The sequence below is a fragment of the Aegilops tauschii genome, chromosome 7 (genome assembly GCF_002575655.3).
Source record: "Aegilops tauschii subsp. strangulata cultivar AL8/78 chromosome 7, Aet v6.0, whole genome shotgun sequence".
In the NCBI taxonomy this organism is placed as follows: Eukaryota; Viridiplantae; Streptophyta; class Magnoliopsida; order Poales; family Poaceae; genus Aegilops; species Aegilops tauschii.
In genome coordinates this window covers 42876718-42898388 of record NC_053041.3, presented here as the reverse complement: position 1 = coordinate 42898388, position 21671 = coordinate 42876718, and the positions used below count along the sequence as shown (strand labels likewise).

Genomic DNA, 21671 nt, shown 5'->3' with positions numbered 1-21671 from the left:
ATGTAAATTATATTTTTTAATATATATGTTTAGAATATTTGGAAGTGTAAATGAAAGTAAAAAAAGGAATAAAAAATGAGAACAAAAATCGTGAAAAAATGTTTAAAATGAGTGAGTGGCATCCCGCGCACTGGGCCGGCCATTCTCGTGGTCCTGCAGCGAGACCTTTTTTTCTTTGAGCGAATCCTTCAGCGAGACTGCCTCTAGTCCACTAGTTCAACTCAAAAAAAATAAAACCGAGTCCACTAGTTCAACTCAAAAAAAAAAAAACCGAGTCCACTAGTCCAGCGAACTATTGGGTTTTGTTGCTTCACTGTGGTTATTGAGCCGTTTGTTGGGTATTATTGGGCCCCCAGTTGCAGCGGCCTCGTGGCCGAACTAAAAAACTGACCGCCTGGTCCTGGCCCTGGCCCAACCAAACCCCTCCCTCCTCTCTCGAGTTGCGCTGGCCGCCTCCCTGCCGCTGCCGCCGACGAAGAAAGCAAGCACCGTCCCCGGCGCCTCCGCTGCCGCCGGCCCCTGCCGCCGGTCGAGAGGCGACAAAATATCGGAGCATGTACTCGCGGCGGAGGCTTCTCTCGCTCCTGCGGCACGCTCTCCTCGCCCCGGCGGGTCGTCTCGCCGCCGCGCCGCCTTCGAGGAGCTTCAGCCTGCCCCGCGCGGCCGTCGGCGCGGCCTCCACCTCAGGTGAGCGCTTCCCCGTGCCTCTACTCTCCACCCCTCACAGGATCCCCGCGCCGGGTCGGTAGCGTTCAGTTTGGCGGTGGAATAGCTGTAGCGAGGCGGACTGGTAGTGTCTTAGATCGTGAGATTGCGATGATGCTGCCTCTGATTGCTTGGGCGGATGTACTGAGAGATAGGCGAGGGTCGTGAGGGCCTAAGACTAGATTAGTGATCTGATTTTAATCTGTCCCGCGGGTATTGTTCCTATTGCAGTAAGGGTGGTATTTCTCTTGTCATCATAACCATTTTAACAAGATGAGTGAAATTAATGATTTTCTCTCACAGGTTCTAGTGATGGTCACTTCAGTTGTAAGGGTTCAACATATGCCGCCATACTGATTGGGCAAGCAGGTCCGCTCTCTGCATATGCAGCCTCCTCCATTTGATTTAATGAAATAAATATCATATTTGATACCATGGCAATCCTAATTCCAGTCTTGTTACAGCTGTTGTTCTTGGCCTGAGCAGCAACTCTGTATTGGCTCAGGATGATTTGGTTGCTCCAGCAGCTACAAGTGAGCACGCTGATGTAAATGTTACTGGCCTGCGTCGTATTGAAGATGGTTCAGTGATCTCAAATGAACACACGATCAAATGGAGAATGTGCACTGATAAAGCACGAGAGTTTTTCATGGAAGTAAGTTTCTCATTATCCTTACCTTCATCTGAACCACCTTTTGGCATTATCCTTCTGAGAAAAATAATCTTAGTACTACATTATAGTTTCCTCCTCTGTTCAAACATAATTCTCTTTATTATATGTGTTTCCCGAAAATGATGCGAAATTTAACCACAATCATGTTGATACATCATAGCCTAGAAAGAACAACTCCAGTGCTTAGTCCCCTGATGCTGACTGATTTTCATATAACCTGTTTGGTCCACACTTTTTGGTCACTTGCTGCAACTCTTACTATGGGGATAGCTCTTCAGTTTCTTCATTAAACCATGTGGATTTGGAAGGTTTAGCCTGTAATTAAAGTATTAAACTATGTGCCGTTTCATGTTGATATATGGGAACTGGGTGGTAATTTGCCATGATATTTTTTATTGGTATTTCTTGAAAGCTTGGGTTTAGCAACTTCTCGTATTGTAAGTACATATTCCAAGACCTTGCTTCAGTTACAAAATCATGCAACTATTGAACATTTAAATTAAGTATGACTGTTTGGACCATATACCCTGTGCATTACAATTTTTTAACATCATAATGTTTGGTTGGAGTATAACTGTATGAGAGGAGGAAAGGAGGCGTGTCTCTTTAGTTACTCCTACTCTTCATTCGACCGTTAAATTACAGTTGTTGTTAGTCTATCATATCCATTTATATTAATTTTCTAGGGAAAACTAGATGAAGCCGAGAAGTTATTCAAGGCAGCCTTACAAGAAGCTAAAGAAGGATTTGGACTCAGAGATCCACATGCTGCATCAGCTCTGAACAACTTGGTATGTGTTACTGTTGATTATGAACTGAAGATTGAAGTAGCATTCTATTTGCCTTTCTAATGTATGGAACTGCAGTACCCATATAAGTCCATAAGCTAGATTATGAGGTTTAAGATCTGTTTGGGTTCATAGTCAAACATTACCACACTTTGCTGTAAGCTAGGCAAGTTTAACCGAGTTAGGAATAGGTTTTGTTCGTAGTAAGTAGTAACATATTTGGCCAGATTCCTCTTTTTTTTTGACAGTGGGCCATACAACCATAGACTCAAAAGGTGTGCCAGATTCTCTTAGGGATGCTAAAGTGCACACAGATTTTGTTGTCCTAACCTATGCAAGTTCAGCAAGAAATATGTGGAAAAGTTTGAACAGGTTAGACATTGAACTAAACTGGTAAACTCAGCTGCATTTAATACCATACCATTATATGCTTAATTATGTCTATTTTGTAATATTTAAACCGCGTGGGGGTACTGACAACGTAAGGCTACCAGTTAAATCAAAGTGTCTGATAAGTCACCTAGAGAACTCTTGTTTGCTAGTTTTTATGCTTTATAGAATTTAAAATACTTGTGTGTATCAGGATTCAGGAATAGATTCTGCGCACTGTATTTTAGATTCCATATGTTTATGAATCTGCATGTGAAGTCCAATATCATGTGATTCCATTAAACCCGTAACCATTTAAGCTCTCTCAACCAAACAACTTCAAAAGACCGGAATTGTTGGTTTCTTGTACAAATACCACTGTATTATCCCCCCTATGTTAAGTTGTACGGGTTGCATTTGACACACTGGCACTCAAATAGGTTTTGTCTACAAATTTGAATAGGCAGGCCATGCTCTCTTTTGTGGCAGGCTTTCGTAAACCTACCTTAAAAGTTAATACAAGTCTTGCATGAAGCAGCATTCCTTTTTGTTCCCCTATTTAACTATTATCCTAAGTTTTGCAGGCAGAGTTTTATAGGCTAAGGAAAGAGTATGAGAAAGCTGAGCCGTTATATCTGGAAGCGATTGAAATCTTGGAGCAATCATTTGGACCTGATGATATACGGTACTTTGATTTTTAGATTATACTGTGTTCTATATCCTTGTTCAGTGACTTTGGTTCGGCTCATTTTGTAAAAGAAAGTTCTAGTCAGGAGCAAAATACCACTCTTTTGGGATAAATAAGAGTATATGTGACAGATATTTTTGTTCATTACATTCTAGTATGTGTTACACATTCCTGCCTGCTCATTGTATACCATTGTTGGTGAGTGGAAGGATGGTATGCACTTCCGGCTGTGTGTGTTGCCTGTGTGTGTTGCGTGGTTGACTGCACTTGTCAATGCATACAGTGTTTCATCTAAATTCCCTGTGTTGGAGAACTACCTTAATGTTGGAATTGTATAAAGATACTTTACATGCCTCTTGTAGGGTTGGAGCAGCTTTTCGTAATCTTGGGCAATACTATTATATTCAACGCAGGTTTGATCAAGCTCAGACATGTTTTGAGGTACCTGTTTTTACCTCATGATTTTTTTTGAGTTAATGTCTTATGTTTTTTGTAATTGTATTATCTTGTAATGTTTGACAAGCTTTTAATTGAAATGTCATCTAGGCAATAATTCTAAGGAATGAATATACATTTTCTGTTGCTACCTTAATATGTAGTTCTTTAATCTTGCTGGACACAATGATGGCCATTTTTCAATAATCTTTGGAAACCTGAATAGTGCGCAACATCACATTGGAATAGCCAGGAAAATCAAATAGTGTTGTATGTGTGGCCCATCACTTTTGGCCCATGATCTAGACAAGGAGAGGCTCAAAGTTGTCTGCCTCTCTTCGGTCTACATGGTATCAGAGGCCAGGGCCCTGGAGATGGCAGCGTCGTCAGCAGGGCTCATCTTTCTCCCTCTCGCGACAGAGCAGCGTGGTAGCCTGGAGCTGCGCGGTGGCTGCAGCAAAGGGCAGCACGCTGGTGTGTCATGGGATGGCGCGGATTGACTGGTGGTTGGGCGGCGCACAGGTGGCGGAGTGTGAGCGGGAGGCACTGCCGGAGTTGTTGCTGCTGTTGAGGTTGGTGTTGTTGGAACTGATGGCTAAGCTTGGCGCTGACGCATGTAGAAGACGTTCTCATAGCTAAAGTGAGTAGCTGAAGTGAGTGATCCTGGTGGTGGTGTGGCTGCTGATTGCAGAGGAAGGAGGCAACACTGGAGGTGGTACAACTAGGAGAAGAAGAGATGGAGTCTGTCATGGGGTGGGGTCTGAACTGGCCTCTGCTCTGGAGAAATTGGCATAGCCCATGACTGTGAAAACTGTTGAGGGGTCATCTCCAACACACGATGCAGAAGGTGGTGCACTTGTCGTGTTCCAAGCAGATCGGGTTTTGAAGCTTGAGCTCATGCCAAATGACGTGAATCTGAATGGCGGGAGCAGCTACCTAAGCTGGTCGAGGTGGGCCCTGTTGATCTTGAAGCCAAAGGATCTGATGGGATATGTTCTTGGGACGGTTGAAGAACATGATAACAAGGAAAGCTCAGAATGGAAGAAGTGGAGTGTTATTGACTCACTGATACTAGCATGCATGTTGAACTCCTTGATTGTAATGCTCCCAAGGCGGAGGTAGGTGTTGGTAGTAGCAATGGAGGTGGTCGGAATGGGAGATGTTGTCGGAATCGGGGTGGTGGTTCTTCGAATGCTCCTCATTGGAATGCTCCCAAGGTGAGGCATAGGGGATTGTGGTACATGGACCGCAACAGGACGGACCAGGAGGGAATGCACATGCTACCTGCAGTTGTCGAGGATAAGAAGATTACAGCCCTAATCCAGGATGGGACATGCTCCCAAGGCGAGGCGTAGGGGGCTGTGGTACATGGACCGCAACAGGACGGACCAGGAGGGAATGCACATGCTAGCTGCAATTGTCGAGGATAAGGAAATTAGAGCCCTAATCCAGGATGGGACATGTGTCTTTTGACAAAATGTATCAAATATTTCCTAATGTATTGAATGGTGTGGACAAGAGCAAGCTGAACCGTGGCTCAGGCATTGATGTTCACCATGAATGTGCCCAAGTTTTCGTATAGTGAAGCTGTCATGATGGCCACCTTCTTGATCATCGCACATCATCCCGGTTGAAAGGTATGAAATTGTTGTGAGTTAAGTTTCACAGAAAATAAATTTCTAGTTCCTCCCAAGGTGTTTGATTGCACTTGTTTTGTTCGTGATCATAGGCCATCAACAAATTGGATCCTCGGGCAGTCAAGTGTATCTTTATTGGGTATTCTTCAGGACAAAGAGGGTACAAATGCTAGAATCTGTAGGAGAGGATGACATTTGTGAGCATTGATGTTACATTCCGTGTGTCAAAACCTTCTTATGGTGAGAAAAATGATCTAAGCATCATGTCTGAAGGCCTTGACCAATCTCGGGTTGGTGAAATTGGTCTAAGAGGGGGATAGTAGTGGCACATTAACTCATGTGGCTCCTGTGACACAAGCATCGACCTACACTAGTGATGCGCAGGTTGGTGCACTGGCTCAAGTTGGTAGCATGCCTGGTAGTGTGCCGAGGTGGACAGCAGAGCAAGCGAAGCAGCTCAAGGTGTATTCATGGAAGAGTGGTAATGTGTTACACATCAGGGGGAGCAACTAGATCAGCCACTGATGGAACAATAGGGTAGTACTAATGTGATTTCCATCTCCTATGATGGGGACCAGGCTGAAGGGTCAGTGGCTACCGAAGGGTCAATTGTTGGGCCAATTTCTTTGGGGAGAACTACTCGAGCAAGAACAAGGGTACCCGATAATCGGTATGGGTTCGATGCCAATGATATTGGAAATTAAGTTTTGTATGAGGCATTATCTCCAACCTACAAAGCATTTGTTGCTTCTCTTTAGTCTAACCTATAGAGCATTTGTTGCTTCTCTTCAGTCTGTGTCAATTCCGACTTATATGAAGGCAAACGGGTGACTCAAAATGGCATATGGCCTTGGTGGAGGAGCTGGAGGCTGGAGGCTCTGTGTAAGAGCAAGACATGGGTAGTAACACCTCCAAACAGGAAAGAACGCAATCAACTGCAAGTGGGTATACACTGTGAAACAGAATGTAGAAGGAAAGATTGGAAGGTACAAAGCAAGGCTTGTGGCAAGTATAACCAGGCCAACGACGGTAAATTGGTGACTAAACCAAAGAAAGACTGTTTCTTTGATGACGTGGTCATTGGGATACAATACGACAACAAAGATGATGAAGAATATGCCCTACTCAAGGGGTCAAGCACTCGATCGTAACTAAATCATCTTGATGCACTCGTAGCATGAGCACATAGGGCAAGATGAAAAGAAGGATAAACAAACAAGATCGCCAACTTTAGCATGGCATGCTTCCATCAGTGCTTCAAAACATTTGCTATTCTTATCTCTAGAAGGGTGCTTCTATTGTTGTAGTGTTTCTAGCAAAAGAGGACAAAACTCTACCTGGAAAATGTATACCTCCGGTATCGCGTTGCGGGTGAGAAGGGCCTGAATATTTCCTAGCAGCCAACACCCCACTAACTCACACGTCATTCTTGCATCTCAGGGCCCGAGAAACAGCAAAAAGCAAAAGGTGTGGACATTGTAATTTTTCCATACAGAGAAACTGACCGTCTTTGAAGGTGAACTTGTGGGGCACTGCTGTCAGCAAAACATTTCCTAGTGTGCAAGTGAAGGTGGTATAAAGGCAGCAAAAGTGTTCCAGCAGCTAGCCATGATGCTTGCCCCATCGTCGAGGCAGAGAAACCTCTCAGCAAGCACTGGAGCTCACCATTTCCACCACATCGACGCCTCCGATCTCCCCTGCGGTTCCCTTTCCCGAGAAGCAACTTATCTTGGTTGTTGGATCGACGTACATATAGCCATGGGCACGCAAGGCTGAACCTCTATTTCTTCAGCTGCCTTTCTTCCCACCTGGGCATGACGACCTTCTCCATGTAGGTGTTCCACGAAGAGGTCGCTCCGTCCACGCTCAGCAGCATCGCGCCCATCCTGCGCATAACCACTGAATTGAGCCCGAATGCCCCCAAATTCTCTTACCTCTGTACGTGCATTCGTTTTCGCGGGCATACATATGGTGCATTTTGCATGTTGTTTTGATGCGTTTGGGTTTGGATTTTGTGCTAGATCGAGTGCTCCCAGTGAATTTTTTGGTGTCGGATCAATGCCGCGTAGGCTGTGTGTACATGGAATTTTTTTGTCTTCACACATTTAAAATTATTTGTCCCGAGATTTTTTTTGGGGGGGGGGCATGCATGCCTCAATTCGTGTTTTTCTAGGATGTTTTTGCTTTTGATTCACAATCATATGGGTCAATGCAGAAAAATAGTTTGTGATTTCCTAGAGGAAGTTTCTGGTTTGTCTTTTTTTTTGCTTTGAAGAGCTAATTTTGGAGTATGTTCGTAGTTTACGCATTAGATTTTGCTTCGCGATTAGCCATACATATTACTTGTTCATTTCGGTTGTGTTTAACACTTGAAGGAGCAGTTAGATGTACTAGATATTGGTATTTCCGATACTTTACTTGTTTTGTTGAAATCATATTGCAATCATATAGTTATGGTCAATTGGTTTCGCTAGAGTAGTTTTAGATATCTCAAATGGGGACTCAAATAATTGGTTTCTAGTTTCTACTACATCCTACAAAGTAAATGGAAGTTTTTGCATTTTGCTCGTTTTATTTTTAGATTACTTTTTTGCTATGAACATAGGTAGGTATTACGCATTGAAGAAGGCACACCGGCTGGATCACAATTCTGTTGGTCACGGAGTCAGCAGTTTAAGATTGCTCTGCTCCAATGACTTGAGAAGGTGAGATGCAATCTCCATGGCTCTATGCATTTTGCATACTCTAGCGTATGTAGTGTTTCCTTCATTTCGGTTCACCATATACGCAAGAGCATGCAAAATACATGGAGCCATAGAGATTGTGTCTCACCATATCAAGTCATTGGAGCAGAGCCGTCTTGAACCACTTGACTCTGCGACCGATAGAATTCTGATCCAGCCGGTGTGCCTTCTCGAATGCGTAAAACCAACATATGTTCGCTGCAAAAAAATTTAAAAATTAAGTGACTAAAATGGTAGAAACTTTAATTCCTTTGCAGGATGCAGTAAAAACTAGAAACCAATTATCCGAGTCCCCATTTAAGATACATGAAATTATTCTAGCCAATTCATTGACCATAACTATCTGATTGCAGCATAATTTCAACAAAACGAGGAAAGTATCAGAAATACCACTATTTAGTACACCTATTCTGCCCCCTCAAATGTTAAACGCAAAGGTGCTCTGAAATGAAGTAATACGTGTGGATGATTGCCAAATGTAAAATCTAATGCGGACGCTTACGAACATAGGAGGAAGCTAGCCGAGCCTAGGAGGATTCACTTAGGTAGCTGGAACGTAGGTCTCTGACAGGGAAGCTTCGGGAGCTAGTTGATGCAGCGGTGAGGAGGTTGATATCCTTTGCGTCCAAGAAACCAAATGGAGGGGTCAGAAGGCGAAGGAGGTGGAGGATACAGGGTTCAAGCTGTGGTACACGGGGACGGCTGCAAATAGAAATGGCGTAGGCATCTTGATCAACAAGAGCCTCAAGGATGGAGTGGTAGACGTCAAGAGACGTGGCGATCGGATTATCCTGGTCAAGCTGGTAGCTGGGGGCTTAGTTCTCAATGTTATCAGCGTGTATGCCCCGCAAGTAGGCCACAATGAGAACACCAAGAGGGAGTTTTGGGAAGGCCTGGAGGACATGGTTAGGAGTGTACGATTGACGAGAAGCTCTTCATAGGAGGAGACCTCAATGGCCACATGGGTACATCTAACACTGGTTTTGAAGGGGTGCATGGGGGCTTTGGCTATGGCATCAGGAATCAAAAAGGAGAAGATGTCTTGAGCTTTGCTCTAGCCTACGACATGATCTTAGCTAACACCCTCTTTAAAAAGAGATAATCACATCTGGTGACTTTTAGTAGTGGCCCACACTCTAGCCAGATTGATTTCATCCTCTTGAGAGAAGATAGGTGTGCGTGCCTAGATTGTAAGGTGATACCTGGTGAGTGTTGTCCCTCAGCATAAGCTGGTGGTTGCTGACTTCCGCTTTCGGATCCGTGTCCAGCGGGATAAGCGTGCCAAAGTCGCTAGAACGAAGTGGTGGAAGATCAAGGGGGAGGTAGCTCAGGCGTTCAAGGAGAGGGTCATTAAGGAGGGCCCTTGGGAGGAAGGAGGGGATGCGTACAATGTGTGGATGAAGATGGCGACTTGCATTCGTAAGGTGGCCTTAGAGGAGTTTGGAGTATCCAAGGGAAGGAGAAGCGAAGCTAAGGATACCTGGCGGTGGAATGATGATGTCCAGAAGGCGATTAAGGAGAAGAAAGATTGTTTCAGACGCCTATACTTGGATAGGAGTGCAGACAACATAGAGAAGTACAAGATGGCGAAGAAGGCCGCAAAGCGAGCTATCAGTGAAGCAAGGGGTCGGGCGTATGAGGGCCTCTACCAACTGCTAGGCACGAAGGAAGGCGAAAGGGACATTCACAAGATGACCAAGATCTGCGAGAGGAAGACGAGGGATGTTGGCCCAAGTCAAATGCATCAAGGACGGAGCAGACCAACTCCTGGTGAAGGACGAGGAGATGAAGCATAGATGGCGGGAGTACTTTGACAAGCTGTTCAATGGGGAGAATGAGAGTTCTACCATTGAACTGGATGATTCCTTTGATGAGACCAGCGTGCGTTTTGTGCGGCGGATCCAGGAGTCTAAGGTCAAGGAGGCTTTAGAAAGGATGAAAGGCGATGGGCCCTGGTTGTATCCCCATTGAGGTGTGGAAAGGCCTCGGGGACATGGCGATAGTATGGCTAACCAAGTTTTTCAACCTCATTTTTCGGACAAACAAGATGCCAAAAGAATGGAGACGGAGTATATTAGTACCAATCTTCAAGAACAAGGGGATGTTCAGAGTTGTACTAATTACCGTGGAATTAAGCTGATGAGCCATACAATGAAGCTATGGGAGAGAGAGTCATTGAGCACCGCTTAAGAAGAATGACAAGCGTGAGCAAAAATCAGTTTGCTTTCATGCCTGGGAGGTCGACCATGGAAGCCATTTTCTTGGTACGACAACTTATGGAGAGATACAGGGAGCAAAAGGACTTGCATATGGTGTTCATTGACTTGGAGAAGGCCTATGATAAGATACCGCGAAATGTCATATGGTGGGCCTTGGAGAAACACAAAGTCCCAGCGAAGTAGATTACCCTCATCAAGGACATGTACGATAATGTTGTGACAAGTGTTCAAACAAGTGATGTCGACACTGATGACTTCCCGATTAAGATAGGACTGCACCAGGGGTCAACATTGAGCCCTTATTTTTTGCCTTGGTGATGGATGAGGTCACAAGGGATATACAAGGAAATATCCCATGGTGTATGCTCTTTGCGGATGATGTGGTGCTAATTGACGATAGTCGGACGGGGTAGTTAAGAGTTATGGAGACAAACCTTGGAAACGAAAGGGTTTAGGCTTAGTAGAACTAAAACCGTGTACATGATGTGCGGTTTCAGTACTACTAGGCGCGAGGAGGAGGTTAGCCTTGATGGGCATGTGGTGCCTCAGAAGGACACCTTTCGATATTTGGGGTCAATGCTGCAGAAGGATGGGGGTATTGATGAAGATGTGAACCATCGAATCAAAGCCGGATGGATGAAGTGGCGCCAAGCTTCTGGCATCTCTATGACAAGAGAGTGCCACAAAAGCTAAAAGGCAAGTTCTACAGGACGGCGGTTCGACCCGCAATGTTGTATGGCGCTGAGTGTTGGCCGACTAAAAGGCGACATGTTCAACAGTTATGTGTGGCGGAGATGCGTATGTTGAGATGGACGTGTGGCCACACGAGGAAGGATCGAGTCCGGAATGATGATATACAGATCGAGTTGGGGTAGCACCAATTGAAGAGAAGCTTGTTCAACATCGTCTGAGATGGTTTGGGCATATTCAGCGCAGGCCTCCAAAAGCTCCAGTGCATAGCGGACGGCTAAAGCGTGCGGAGAATGTCAAGAGAGGTCGGGGTAGACCAAATTTGACATGGGAGGAGTCCGTAAAGAGAGATCTGAAGGATTGGAGTATCACCAAACAACTAGCTATAGACAGGGGTGCGTGGAAGCTTGCTATCCATGTGCGCGAACCATGAGTTGGTCGCGAGATCTTATGTGTTTCACCTCTAGCCTACCCCAACTTGTTTGGGACTAAGACCCTGTTTGTTTGGGCTTTTGCTTCTGCTTTTGGAGCTTTTATGGCTTTTGGGCCTAAAGGCTTTGTTGTTGTTGTTGTTGTTGTTGGATGCTTACGAACATATTCCAAAATTAGCTCTTCAAAGCAAGTAAAAATGGTAAGCCGAAAAAGTTCTAGAAGAGATAACATTAATTGTTTTTCTACATAGACTTATGATTATGAATCAAAAGGAAAACATCATAGAAAACCGTGAAGCGAGGCGTGCATGCGCCACACAACAATTCGCAGCACAAACATTTCTCTACGTGGGAGCACAAAACTTTTCCAAGTACACACAGCCTATGCGACATTGTTCCGGCGCCAAAAAAGGTTCACCATGGGCGCTATCTCTGCCACAAAAACCAAACCAAACGCATCAAAACACCATGTGAAGTGCATCATATGTATCCCCATGAAAACGAATGCACACACAGAGATAAGCAAATCGGGGGTGCTCGGGCGCGATCTCGACGGTGACACGAAGGATGGGAGCTATGATGCTGAGCATGGGCGGGGAGACCTTGCTGCCGAACACTATGGAGAAGGTCGCATGCCTATGTGGGAGGGGAGGAAGATGAAGAAATAGGGGTCTTGCCTTGCATGCCTGTGGCTATTTATACGCGGTCCAACGGCCAAGATAAGCTGCTTCTCGGGAAAGGGGACCGTGGGGGAGATCGGAGGCATCGGTGTGGTGGAAATGCTGAGCTCCGCTGCTTGGTGAAGGGTTTCTCTGCCATGGGGCGAGTGTCGTGGCGGACCGTTGGAATACTTCACTGCCTTTTATCACCTTCAAATTCGCTTACACACTAGGGAATGTTCTGCTGACAGCAGTACCCCACAATGTTTAGCTTTGAAGAGGGTTTGTTTTCCTGTATAGAAAAGATTACAAGGTTCACACCTTTTGCTTTCTACCATTTCTCGGGCATAGTGGCAGTGAGATGCAAGAATGACGTGTGAGTTAGTGGGGTGCTTACTGGTAGGAAATATTTTTGTTAGTGTTGATTATCCTTCTCTTCATCTTTCCTATGTGCTCATGTCGTGGGATGATTTAGTTTTGATCAAGTGCTTGACTCCTTGAGTAGGGCATATTCTTCAACATCTCTTTTGTTGGATCATATCCGCATGACCACGTCATCAGAGAGATGGTCTTTCTTTGGTTTGGCCCACTGATGTACCGTCGTTGGTGCATTACATTGACTATGATGAGACCGTTGCTCCAATGGCGAAGATGAATGCTATGAGGATTCTGATCTCCTGTGCACTAAATTTTGGGTGGTCTTGCATGGGGACTTGTAGAAGGTTTACATGGAGATCCCACTTGGGTTCTTTACTTCTAAGACTGCTTGCAAGGCATGTAGGCTCAAGAAAGCCCTTTACGGGCTGAAGTAATCTCCAAGAGCTTTGTTTGACAAGTATAGACAGGCAGTGTGTCACATGGGGCATGGACAATGCAATGGTGATCATACATTGTTTAATAGACACTCTAAAGGGAAATTAATCATTCGTGTAGTTTATGTAGATATCTTTATCACCGGAGAAGGATGACGTACAGATAGCAAGATTAAAGAAGTGTCTGGGTAAGGCCTTTGAAGTTAAAGATCTTGGTCGACTCAAGTACTTCCTTGGTATACAAATGGTCATGTCTGGAAAAGGAATAGCTCTTTCTCAAAGAAAGTATGCCTTGGACCTTCTCTGTGATGTTGGCATGTTGGGCTTTTGAGCAGCTTCATCCCCAATTGATCAAAACTATAAAGTGACTGCCCAAGTTGGTGATCTTGTGGCTAAAAAAATATATTAGCTATTGGTGGGAAGATTTGTTGTACTTGTGTCGTACACGACCACACATTGCATTTGCGGTAAGTGCTGTGACTAGTTACATCCATGAGCCTAGAAGTGAACATCTCGTGGCAGTACATAGAATCTCGAGATACTTGAAAGGTACTCTTGGGGAAGGGTTGTTGTTCAAGAGTTATGGACACCTTGTTGTAGATGGTTATTATGATGTTGATTGGGCTAGCTGCTTGATGACAACAGATCAACTTCAGGCCATTGTGGTTTCGCAGGAGGAAATCTAGTGTCTTGGAGAAGCAAGAAACAACCCGCTGTTTCGAAATCAACTGCAGAGGCTAAATACAGAGATATGTCTTAGGGACTGAGTGAGTTGCTATAGACAAGGAATCTATTAGAATGTATGGTGTGACAACAAGTCGGCAATTAATATAGCAAACAACCTAGTTCTGTTGAAGTGTATATGTGGATTGCCTAGCCCTTTCCATCAGTTCGGATTTTTGGTTGCGTTGGCTAGTGCATGAAGCTGGACATGGTATCAGAGCCTAAGGTCTTAAGTTCAAGTCCTGGCTTTCGTAGTTTATCAAAAAATTGTTCTTCCCCCCTTTGTGTCCATGTATAGGCCTCTTGAGCCATACGTGAGTCTATCCATGTGTCGACTTCCCGCATCACACTGAGAGGGGGTGTTGAAGTGTATATGTGGATTCCTAGCCCTTTCCATCAGTTCAGACTTTTGGTTGCGTTGGCTAGTGCATGAAGCTTAACAAGTTCAACATGATAGAACAAACATGTGGAGATAGACAGATTCTTTATCAAAGAAAAGCTGGATTTGGGATTATCAAGATAGAGCATGTGGTTCAAATTGCAGATTGTTTGACTGAAAGACTTAGAACCAGAGAATGCAGCTTAGCGTGTGACAAGATGGGAATGATAGATATCTATCACTCGTGAGGGGGAGTGTTGTATGTACGGCCCATCACTAATGACCCATGTGGCCCAGGCCCGTACCAATCAAGTGGCTCGCTGACCTAGAGGAGAGGCTTGAAGCTGTCTGCTTCTGAGCGCCGCCACAACACAGGAACACATCGCTGGTACGCCGCTCCTCGGTCTACAGATAGGAATCAAAGGATTTCTCAGAGAAACATACCAGTTTATACATCATAGAATTTCTTAAAAAAAACATAGCACCCACAACACTGCAAAAGTTATCATCTGGATACTCATTTTCGGTTGCACATGGTGCCCATTTTCTGTCTTGCTGTTACAGTTCACTAATGTAAGCTTCTCTACTTATTTGAGTTGTGCTTGTTCTAACCATGTGCAACATAAAAAATTAAGGAACTGCTTGTGGAACAATATTACAATACAATCTTGAAAAGGAAAACATGTTTAGCCATTTTAATTTTCAATATATTTATTGCATCATTTTGTATTATTTGATGCATGTTTTCTTCAGTTTAAACTTGCTTCTTATATTATTTTCTGTTTCTGTTGTTTCTTTTTGCAGCGTGCTTTGAAGGTACTGAACATTAATTCTCTACCCTCCCTTTCCTTTGCATGTTTCACATTCGTTATTTTAATATCATGTGTGTCTATGCCAGTAAGATTATTGAATAGTACAACATTTGGGTAAGGCAGTACACTACTTCAATATTGTCTATTGTTTGACACATGGCACACAAGCAGACAAAATGATAAACTGTGAGAGAAATATATCCGACATTGTGTCATGGCACACTCGGCAAAGCACTAGAAAATATGTGCATGTAAATTGATGATATGTACATCAAAAGCTCTTCCAATTTACCTATGAAGGCCAGTATGACCAAGCATCAGTTGGTCTTTTGTATGAATACAAACTTTAGCTATTCTTCCATGTGAATACTGTGTTAATGTTTCATCCAAGAAGAGCTACTGTACTGTCCTTTTCCCTCTTGTGTAGTATGTATTCTGCTGACTTTATCTTTATTTGTTTTCTCTGAATAATCAAATACTCCCTCCGTCCCATAATATAAGATCGTTTTACAAGCTAAAACAGCTTGCAAAACGATCTTATATTATGGGCGGAGGGAGTATTTGTTAGTGGTACATACCAGTTACTGATGAGTAAAAATTGTATGTGCTATCCTTTGTTCAGAAATAATATATCTGGATAAATTTTTCACGGTAAGGTAATTTATGTTTTGTAGCTCTAGCTCATAATTTTGAACTTTTTGTAGATAGAAGGACGTGTTATGGGGCTTGGTAACCCAGACTATGCAAATACAATGTACCTTCTTGCCAAGGTACAACTGCTCTGTTACTGTATAAGTTAGTGTTCTATATTCTCTTATTCTTTTCAGAGACATCTTTCTGGAAGGGCAGGAGCTTTGTATTTCATTTGAGTTAATTAACGGAAACCAGATACAGCAGGCATACACCTAAGCTAAACTAGCTTCTGAGCCCCACAGGCCACACTCCAAAGCTATGACACTGTTTGGTGGAAACTATGTATTTTCTTTCCTAGCCCCTTAGCCAGATACGACACACTCACCTAGCTAAACATAACCAAGCATATCTGACATGGTGACTGTTTTTTGGAAGCGGAAACTATGTAAACTACATGGATATTAGTTAGGCCCCATTTTGTTTCAATGAATTTCAAAGAAAACTCCGAAGGAACTGATTCCTATGGAAAAACTCTTTTCAAGTTGCTGTTTGGAATGGAGAAAAGATGAACAGTGAACCATACCCTATTGCCATCAATTTCACAGGAAATAAAACATGTGACCTCTTTTTTTTCGCGGACGAACGGGGCAGCTAGGCGAGAGTCCAACAGTTTTGGTGCGAGAGAGTCACGTAGTTTTAAAATTTTCCTTTTTGCGAGCTTTGTTAATCATGACCGAGGACACAAGTGATGGGTGAATAAATGGATGAGGGTGGTTTGGACGATATTACTGATATGCGGGTGCCTTATTCTAATGACCCCACATGTCATCGAGTAAATATTAAATGTTCTATCTTCAAGGCTCACACTTTCACCCTTATTGAAGCGCTTATGCCCTTTTTGAGCTCACTCTAAACTGTGTTTTCTTGAGCATTTCCCTAATTTTTACAGTCTCCTAAATAGATGGAACCATTTGCAACTATTTACCAGAGAAATGCATTTTCAAGCTTTCTAACTGTGTTGTGCCAGAAAAAGGCTAAACATATCTTTTCCTGTTCGTAGGTTTTAAGTCAACAAGGAAAAGGAAAAGATGCAGAAGCTCTTATTCGAGAGTCTATTAGGATACTTGAGGTATGTTTATCATTTAGGAGTAGATCTTAATCTCTTTTTTGTGCATGAAAGGGTTTAACGAGGGCTAATTAGGAAGCTGGACTTGGCGAATCACCTGCGTGCATACAAAGAATGAAGTTTCTCTCTTTGGTAAGCACCTTTATCAAATATGTTATAGCTCTCAATAAACCACTATGCTTTCCAAACTTATGCATAGGGGTTTCTACTATGTTGATGTTTATAAAAGAAATGCTGTAGCCATGCTCTTTGATGTTTCTTTTCTCTCGAGAAAACGCAGAAGCTTTGTGTTCTGTTGTATTGAAAAGGCAGGAACAGAGTTACACACCCATGTGGACAGATTTGAAACTGAATACAAAACAAACAAGGGCAAAAGCATCGTCAGGGTAGGAAACTGGAAACAAAACAAACACATGCCATGAATGCCAGAAGTTGCATATTTAAAATATAAATACAATGCGACACTGATATTTGACGGTGAGCAAAACAACACTTTCAGGCACACCTTGATCTTCACCTGGGGAGAGAGGGAGAGGGTTAGCTTGGACGGGTTTATACGTCAAAGCATGAGGCTAGCGTCCAATTTAGAGGTCTCTTTTATCGCGGCTTCCTTTCAAGGTTCAAGGATCCTTTAGTAAAATATTTAGTGTGATTATGTACAATCAGTTGGAAGAACATTTTAGAGGTGGGCAGAGAGTGGAAATTTTAGATGACACCTAAAGTGTCCCCAATTGATATGCTAAATTATTCTTCAGATTCCTAATTCTTAGTTTCTGCAGTATTCAATAAAAAACAACAGCCTCTGATGTACTTTCTCTTATTTAAATCTGCCTTGCTGAAAGCATTTCTTCTATCTAAATGCAGATATTGACATACTAAACTTAAAAAATGTGTTTGCTGATCACTCTTCTTAAGTTCCCTGCAATGAGTACATACTCTTCTTAAGTTCTCTTATGGCATGCTCTGACCAGTTCTGCTCTGTGATTCTTGTTTGTGATTTTACTTCATCCTTGAGCGCATTTTTTGCTCTTGTTTAATATACTGTTTTTTAGGAGTTGGTGAAGTCAAAGCAACTGGCTGAAGCTGAAAATTTGCAAAGGAAGATATTACATAATCTGGAGCTTTCAAAGGTATGCTTATATAGCTTTAAACATATACTTCCTTCAGTGGTCTGTCATGTGAAGTTGATATGAGCCTTAAATCATAGGCTTGTGCATCCAGTTAGTTTAGTTCGGTAAATACGGTATGAAACCGAAATACTGTTTGGTTTTAGTAAATACCAAACTGACTGAAGTTGACATGAATCCAGAAAATGAGGGGACACTATTTTACTTTCATTTCTATATCCGAACATCTCAAAGTTGTCATGTGGAATGCTGCCTCAGTACTCAGTACGATCTGCGTGTATAAATGATTAAGTGGCCCAGTGTAGAGCATGAAACCATATTGCCATAGACATCAGTGATCAGTCCATGACACGTAAACTACTGAAATATATCTGTGGAACTGTTTGGTAGGGATGGAATTCATTGGATACTACAGCCGCAGCCGAAACCTTAAGTGTTACTCTTCAAAACATAGGGAATTTGAAGGAATCAGAAGAACTATTGGAAAGGTAAAAAGGTTGTTCGTTAAGCTCCTTGGCTATTTTTAAAGTTTTCTTACTTACAGGTTTAATTGTTTATGATATTCAGATGCCTCACTGTCAGAAGGAAAATTCTCTCTGAAGATCATTTTGAGGTTTGCCATTTCCTTGTATTTGGCTTTTGAGCCGATTCTCGATTATAACAGAATGTCATCGTGTTACCAAATGAAAGCATCGTGACCAGTTTATCTTAATGGTCACACTTGGTAGTATATATCACAAGCTTTGTTACACGGAAACTCTTAAAGTTGCATGCATCTTAAGATTTTGTTGTTAAGTCTGATATATGTAGATGGGATTGACCCATATGGCCTGCCTAGGATGGCGTGGCTCACGTGGCCTATAACCCTGGAGCCTGATACCCACCACATAGCTGCGGCCAATCTGAATTGGCTTTTGAAATCTAAAGATATATTTATGTTGAACAATTGCATTCTATCAGTGATTGATTACCTATTGTATGCTGGTCTCATTGTTATAGGTAGCAGGTATATTGGTACACTTGGCAAGGCTAACTTTGCTTAAAATTACTAGTGATATCAAGGTAAACAATGATCTGTCTACGCCTCACCTTGTCAAGGCAAAACAACTTGTCAATGATTCAATAAGGTATTGCCATTTAGCTCCATTTTTTTGTGTGTTCCGAGTTTCTATCTCCATAAACCCATGAAGCACATCAAAAGGTGGTTTTGTTTTCATATGTCATAGATTACTGTAGTGAAATCTCGAGGATTTTCTCAAATTTGAGGATTAATCCCTTTGAAAGGTATTCTTCTTATTGGCCTCTATGATTTCACCATTAAACTTGCTGGTGGCATATTTTGTGTTACCCATAAAGATTAGCTGAACCGTTTCATTGGTGAAATTTCAACTCAAAATTTCAAATAAAAAAATGGTGGTATCTAATTCACAGGTCTGTTTGACTGAAGCCTGCTTTCATTGCTATTCTATACTTGAGTTATCCCTTCTATGGTGTTGCATTGTACATGTTTATTACATTTATTGCCTAGAATACTGGTAAGTAGCCCAATGAATTGTTTAATGTTACTGAAGTCTTCAATATTTCATCATGGTAGGATAACGGAAGGAATATTGAATCCTTCAAGGGAGAATCGGAAAAAATTAAATAGCACATTTGCCATGGAAAGAGAGAAGATTGGGGCAATAGTTGTACTTGTATGTTTCTACTTCCTACTCACCCTGAGGGATTTATCTTATTATATGCTACCCTGTTCATGATGCTCAACCCCTTCTACTGCCATTTTTACAATTTTCACCTGCTTTCATGTTTATTTATTTTTCTTTCCATCAGTTAAGAATTAGTTCTGTTGGTAACTCTCAGGATTGCATTTTTAAGCCATTGGTGCTTTAAATTTTCAAGCTGATCAAAGTTATCATAAAGCTCCCATGTAACATCAGGTTGCCTTTACCTTTGTTGTGGGATTTTGTACGATAAGAATGTTATGTCAACCCCATGTTCCATGAAGAGATAACTAGCATCGTATCTGAAAATTTCTGCATAAGAATGATCTCCCACCATACGTGAATTTAGTTGTAACCTGATGTCGCAGTGCTGTACCTAGGATTGTGAAACATTGGAAATTGATTTATTAACACTATTATTATTGTTATCTTCTTGACTAGGTAGATGCATGAATCCCAGTTTTCTTATTGATACTTTGCTATTATAGTTGCAAGCACTTGAAGTTGTTGGACTTCTTGAAGCTGCAAGAAAGAGAATACAGGCACCAGCGGTATTTTTCCAATACTTCATTTATTAATATGGCAATGACCTAATTATATGTTGTACTGTTTATTTGTTTGCCTGTAATATAACAATGCCTGCTCTAGAAGTTGGTACTCCTTGATAAGGCTTCCTCTGGAACATATGATGCATGGATACTTCTACATTGATGATGTACGCATATCAGACACATGTCGGCTATTCATATGGCCAGATAAACCTCTCATAGATGCTCGATATACTAAATTGTGCATCCATTTTAAAGATAATTTTGAAAAGGTCCTATATAACACTGATGCTTTTTTCAATACGGAAATGGTACCGAGACATAGTTTTATTTTTTCTGTACTTGATCAACTTTCCTCTGCATTGTGTTAATTCATGCTTAATTTACCTATAGTATCACTTAATTTTATCAGTTCTATTTTTGCTGACTTGGATTGCTTCATTTCAGTTTGATTATCAACACGTTGAACAAGCTCTGCGCAGGTGTATTTCACTTTACAACGAGGTTTGTGTCAGACCCTTCTCCACATTTGTCAAAAATCACGCAACGAAGCATCAGCCTTTCTGTTCAGTTGGATCTGTAGTGCACAAGAACTAAACAGCCATTGTGACACGATATCTAATTGTTGCAGCCTCATACAAGAAACGTGGTGTCGAAAGCCCTCAGGCAGCACTACCTAAAATGCTTGCACAGCCTCACGCTTATTGTTCAGCACGATCCAGACATCTCGGATGCACCGCAGATGCAGGGTCTGCTAGGTGAATCACAGCGAATAGTGAAGTTATTGGGCGAGGAGAACAATACGAAGTAGTCCATTTTTTATGGGCGATATGAAGTAGTTGGTGACTCAGAGGAATAAAACATGTCATACAAAGTCTTGTATTTACAGGTTATGAGAGAAACCAAAGGTGAAGATTTTGCCCAGGTGGGCAGAATGTTAAAATACATTATTGATTTCGTTGGTTTTGTTGGTAGCTCTTGCCCGTTTCCACTTGGCGTTTATAAATTTTTCAATCAAGGCCTTTTCTCCTCCCATCATTTTTAGACGAATTTGTTTTCCCATATCTATTTTTTATACAAGTGTCTCCTTAGCGGTGACTAAGGTGATGATTTGGTTCCTCAAGTTTTGAATTTTTTTATCCTGTACACAACATAAGGTATGGGTTTGATTTACAGACAGCACAATCCAGGTGGTACCGGTCTGATGCTTGCTAAGTTGGGAGTAGGATGGTTCCTGGTAGAATGGTTATTACATCCACGTCGCCCACAAGCTTGACAGAATTCTTGAAATTGCCTTTGTCCTTGTGTTGAGCCGTAAGATTTCAATTCTTCTCGTGTTTCCGTTTTCTGCTGGATTGTTTTTGGTGGTTCTTCTGATCAGCCAATGTTGCTTGTATTTTGAATGCTTGAACGAGCTTCAAGCAGCGGTGTTGTACCCGATGGCATGCCAGATGATTCTTCTTGGAAGCTCATCATGCTTTTTAGCCGAGTGCATCAAATGATGACAGAAAAGCAAAACATATCATGTGGATGCAATGGGGAGCTCCTATTCTGCGCCTTTTGTGCCGCTTAGCGCTCTTCGCTGCGATCGGGCCAGCCCATTAGCGACTTTGTTTTCAAAAAGTAAAGAGGAGTGCGTGGGATTTGAAACTCGAACGTCCAGGTCGTTGCCCTACTAGCCACTAGGACAATATCAAGTTTGTGTTAAAACTATCTGGGCGCAACCTTTTTTATTTTTGGAATACAGTACAG

At 42.4% G+C, this 21671-nt stretch overlaps 1 protein-coding gene across 1 annotated transcript; it reads left to right on the top strand.

Annotated features, from left to right (window-relative positions):
• Window positions 1–421: 421 nt before the first annotated feature.
• On the top strand, window positions 422–20893 carry LOC109783123 (uncharacterized). Its single transcript, XM_020341725.4, has 18 exons — window positions 422–687; window positions 1009–1074; window positions 1170–1360; window positions 2065–2169; window positions 3120–3220; window positions 3586–3664; window positions 14757–14768; window positions 15469–15534; window positions 16458–16526; window positions 16599–16655; window positions 17576–17653; window positions 18041–18138; window positions 18218–18263; window positions 18650–18777; window positions 19245–19344; window positions 19860–19922; window positions 20367–20423; window positions 20551–20893. The coding sequence occupies exons 1-18, from the start codon at window positions 555–557 to the stop codon at window positions 20728–20730; spliced, it is 1629 nt and encodes a 542-aa protein (XP_020197314.1). The 5' UTR covers window positions 422–554; the 3' UTR covers window positions 20731–20893.
• Window positions 20894–21671: the final 778 nt, after the last annotated feature.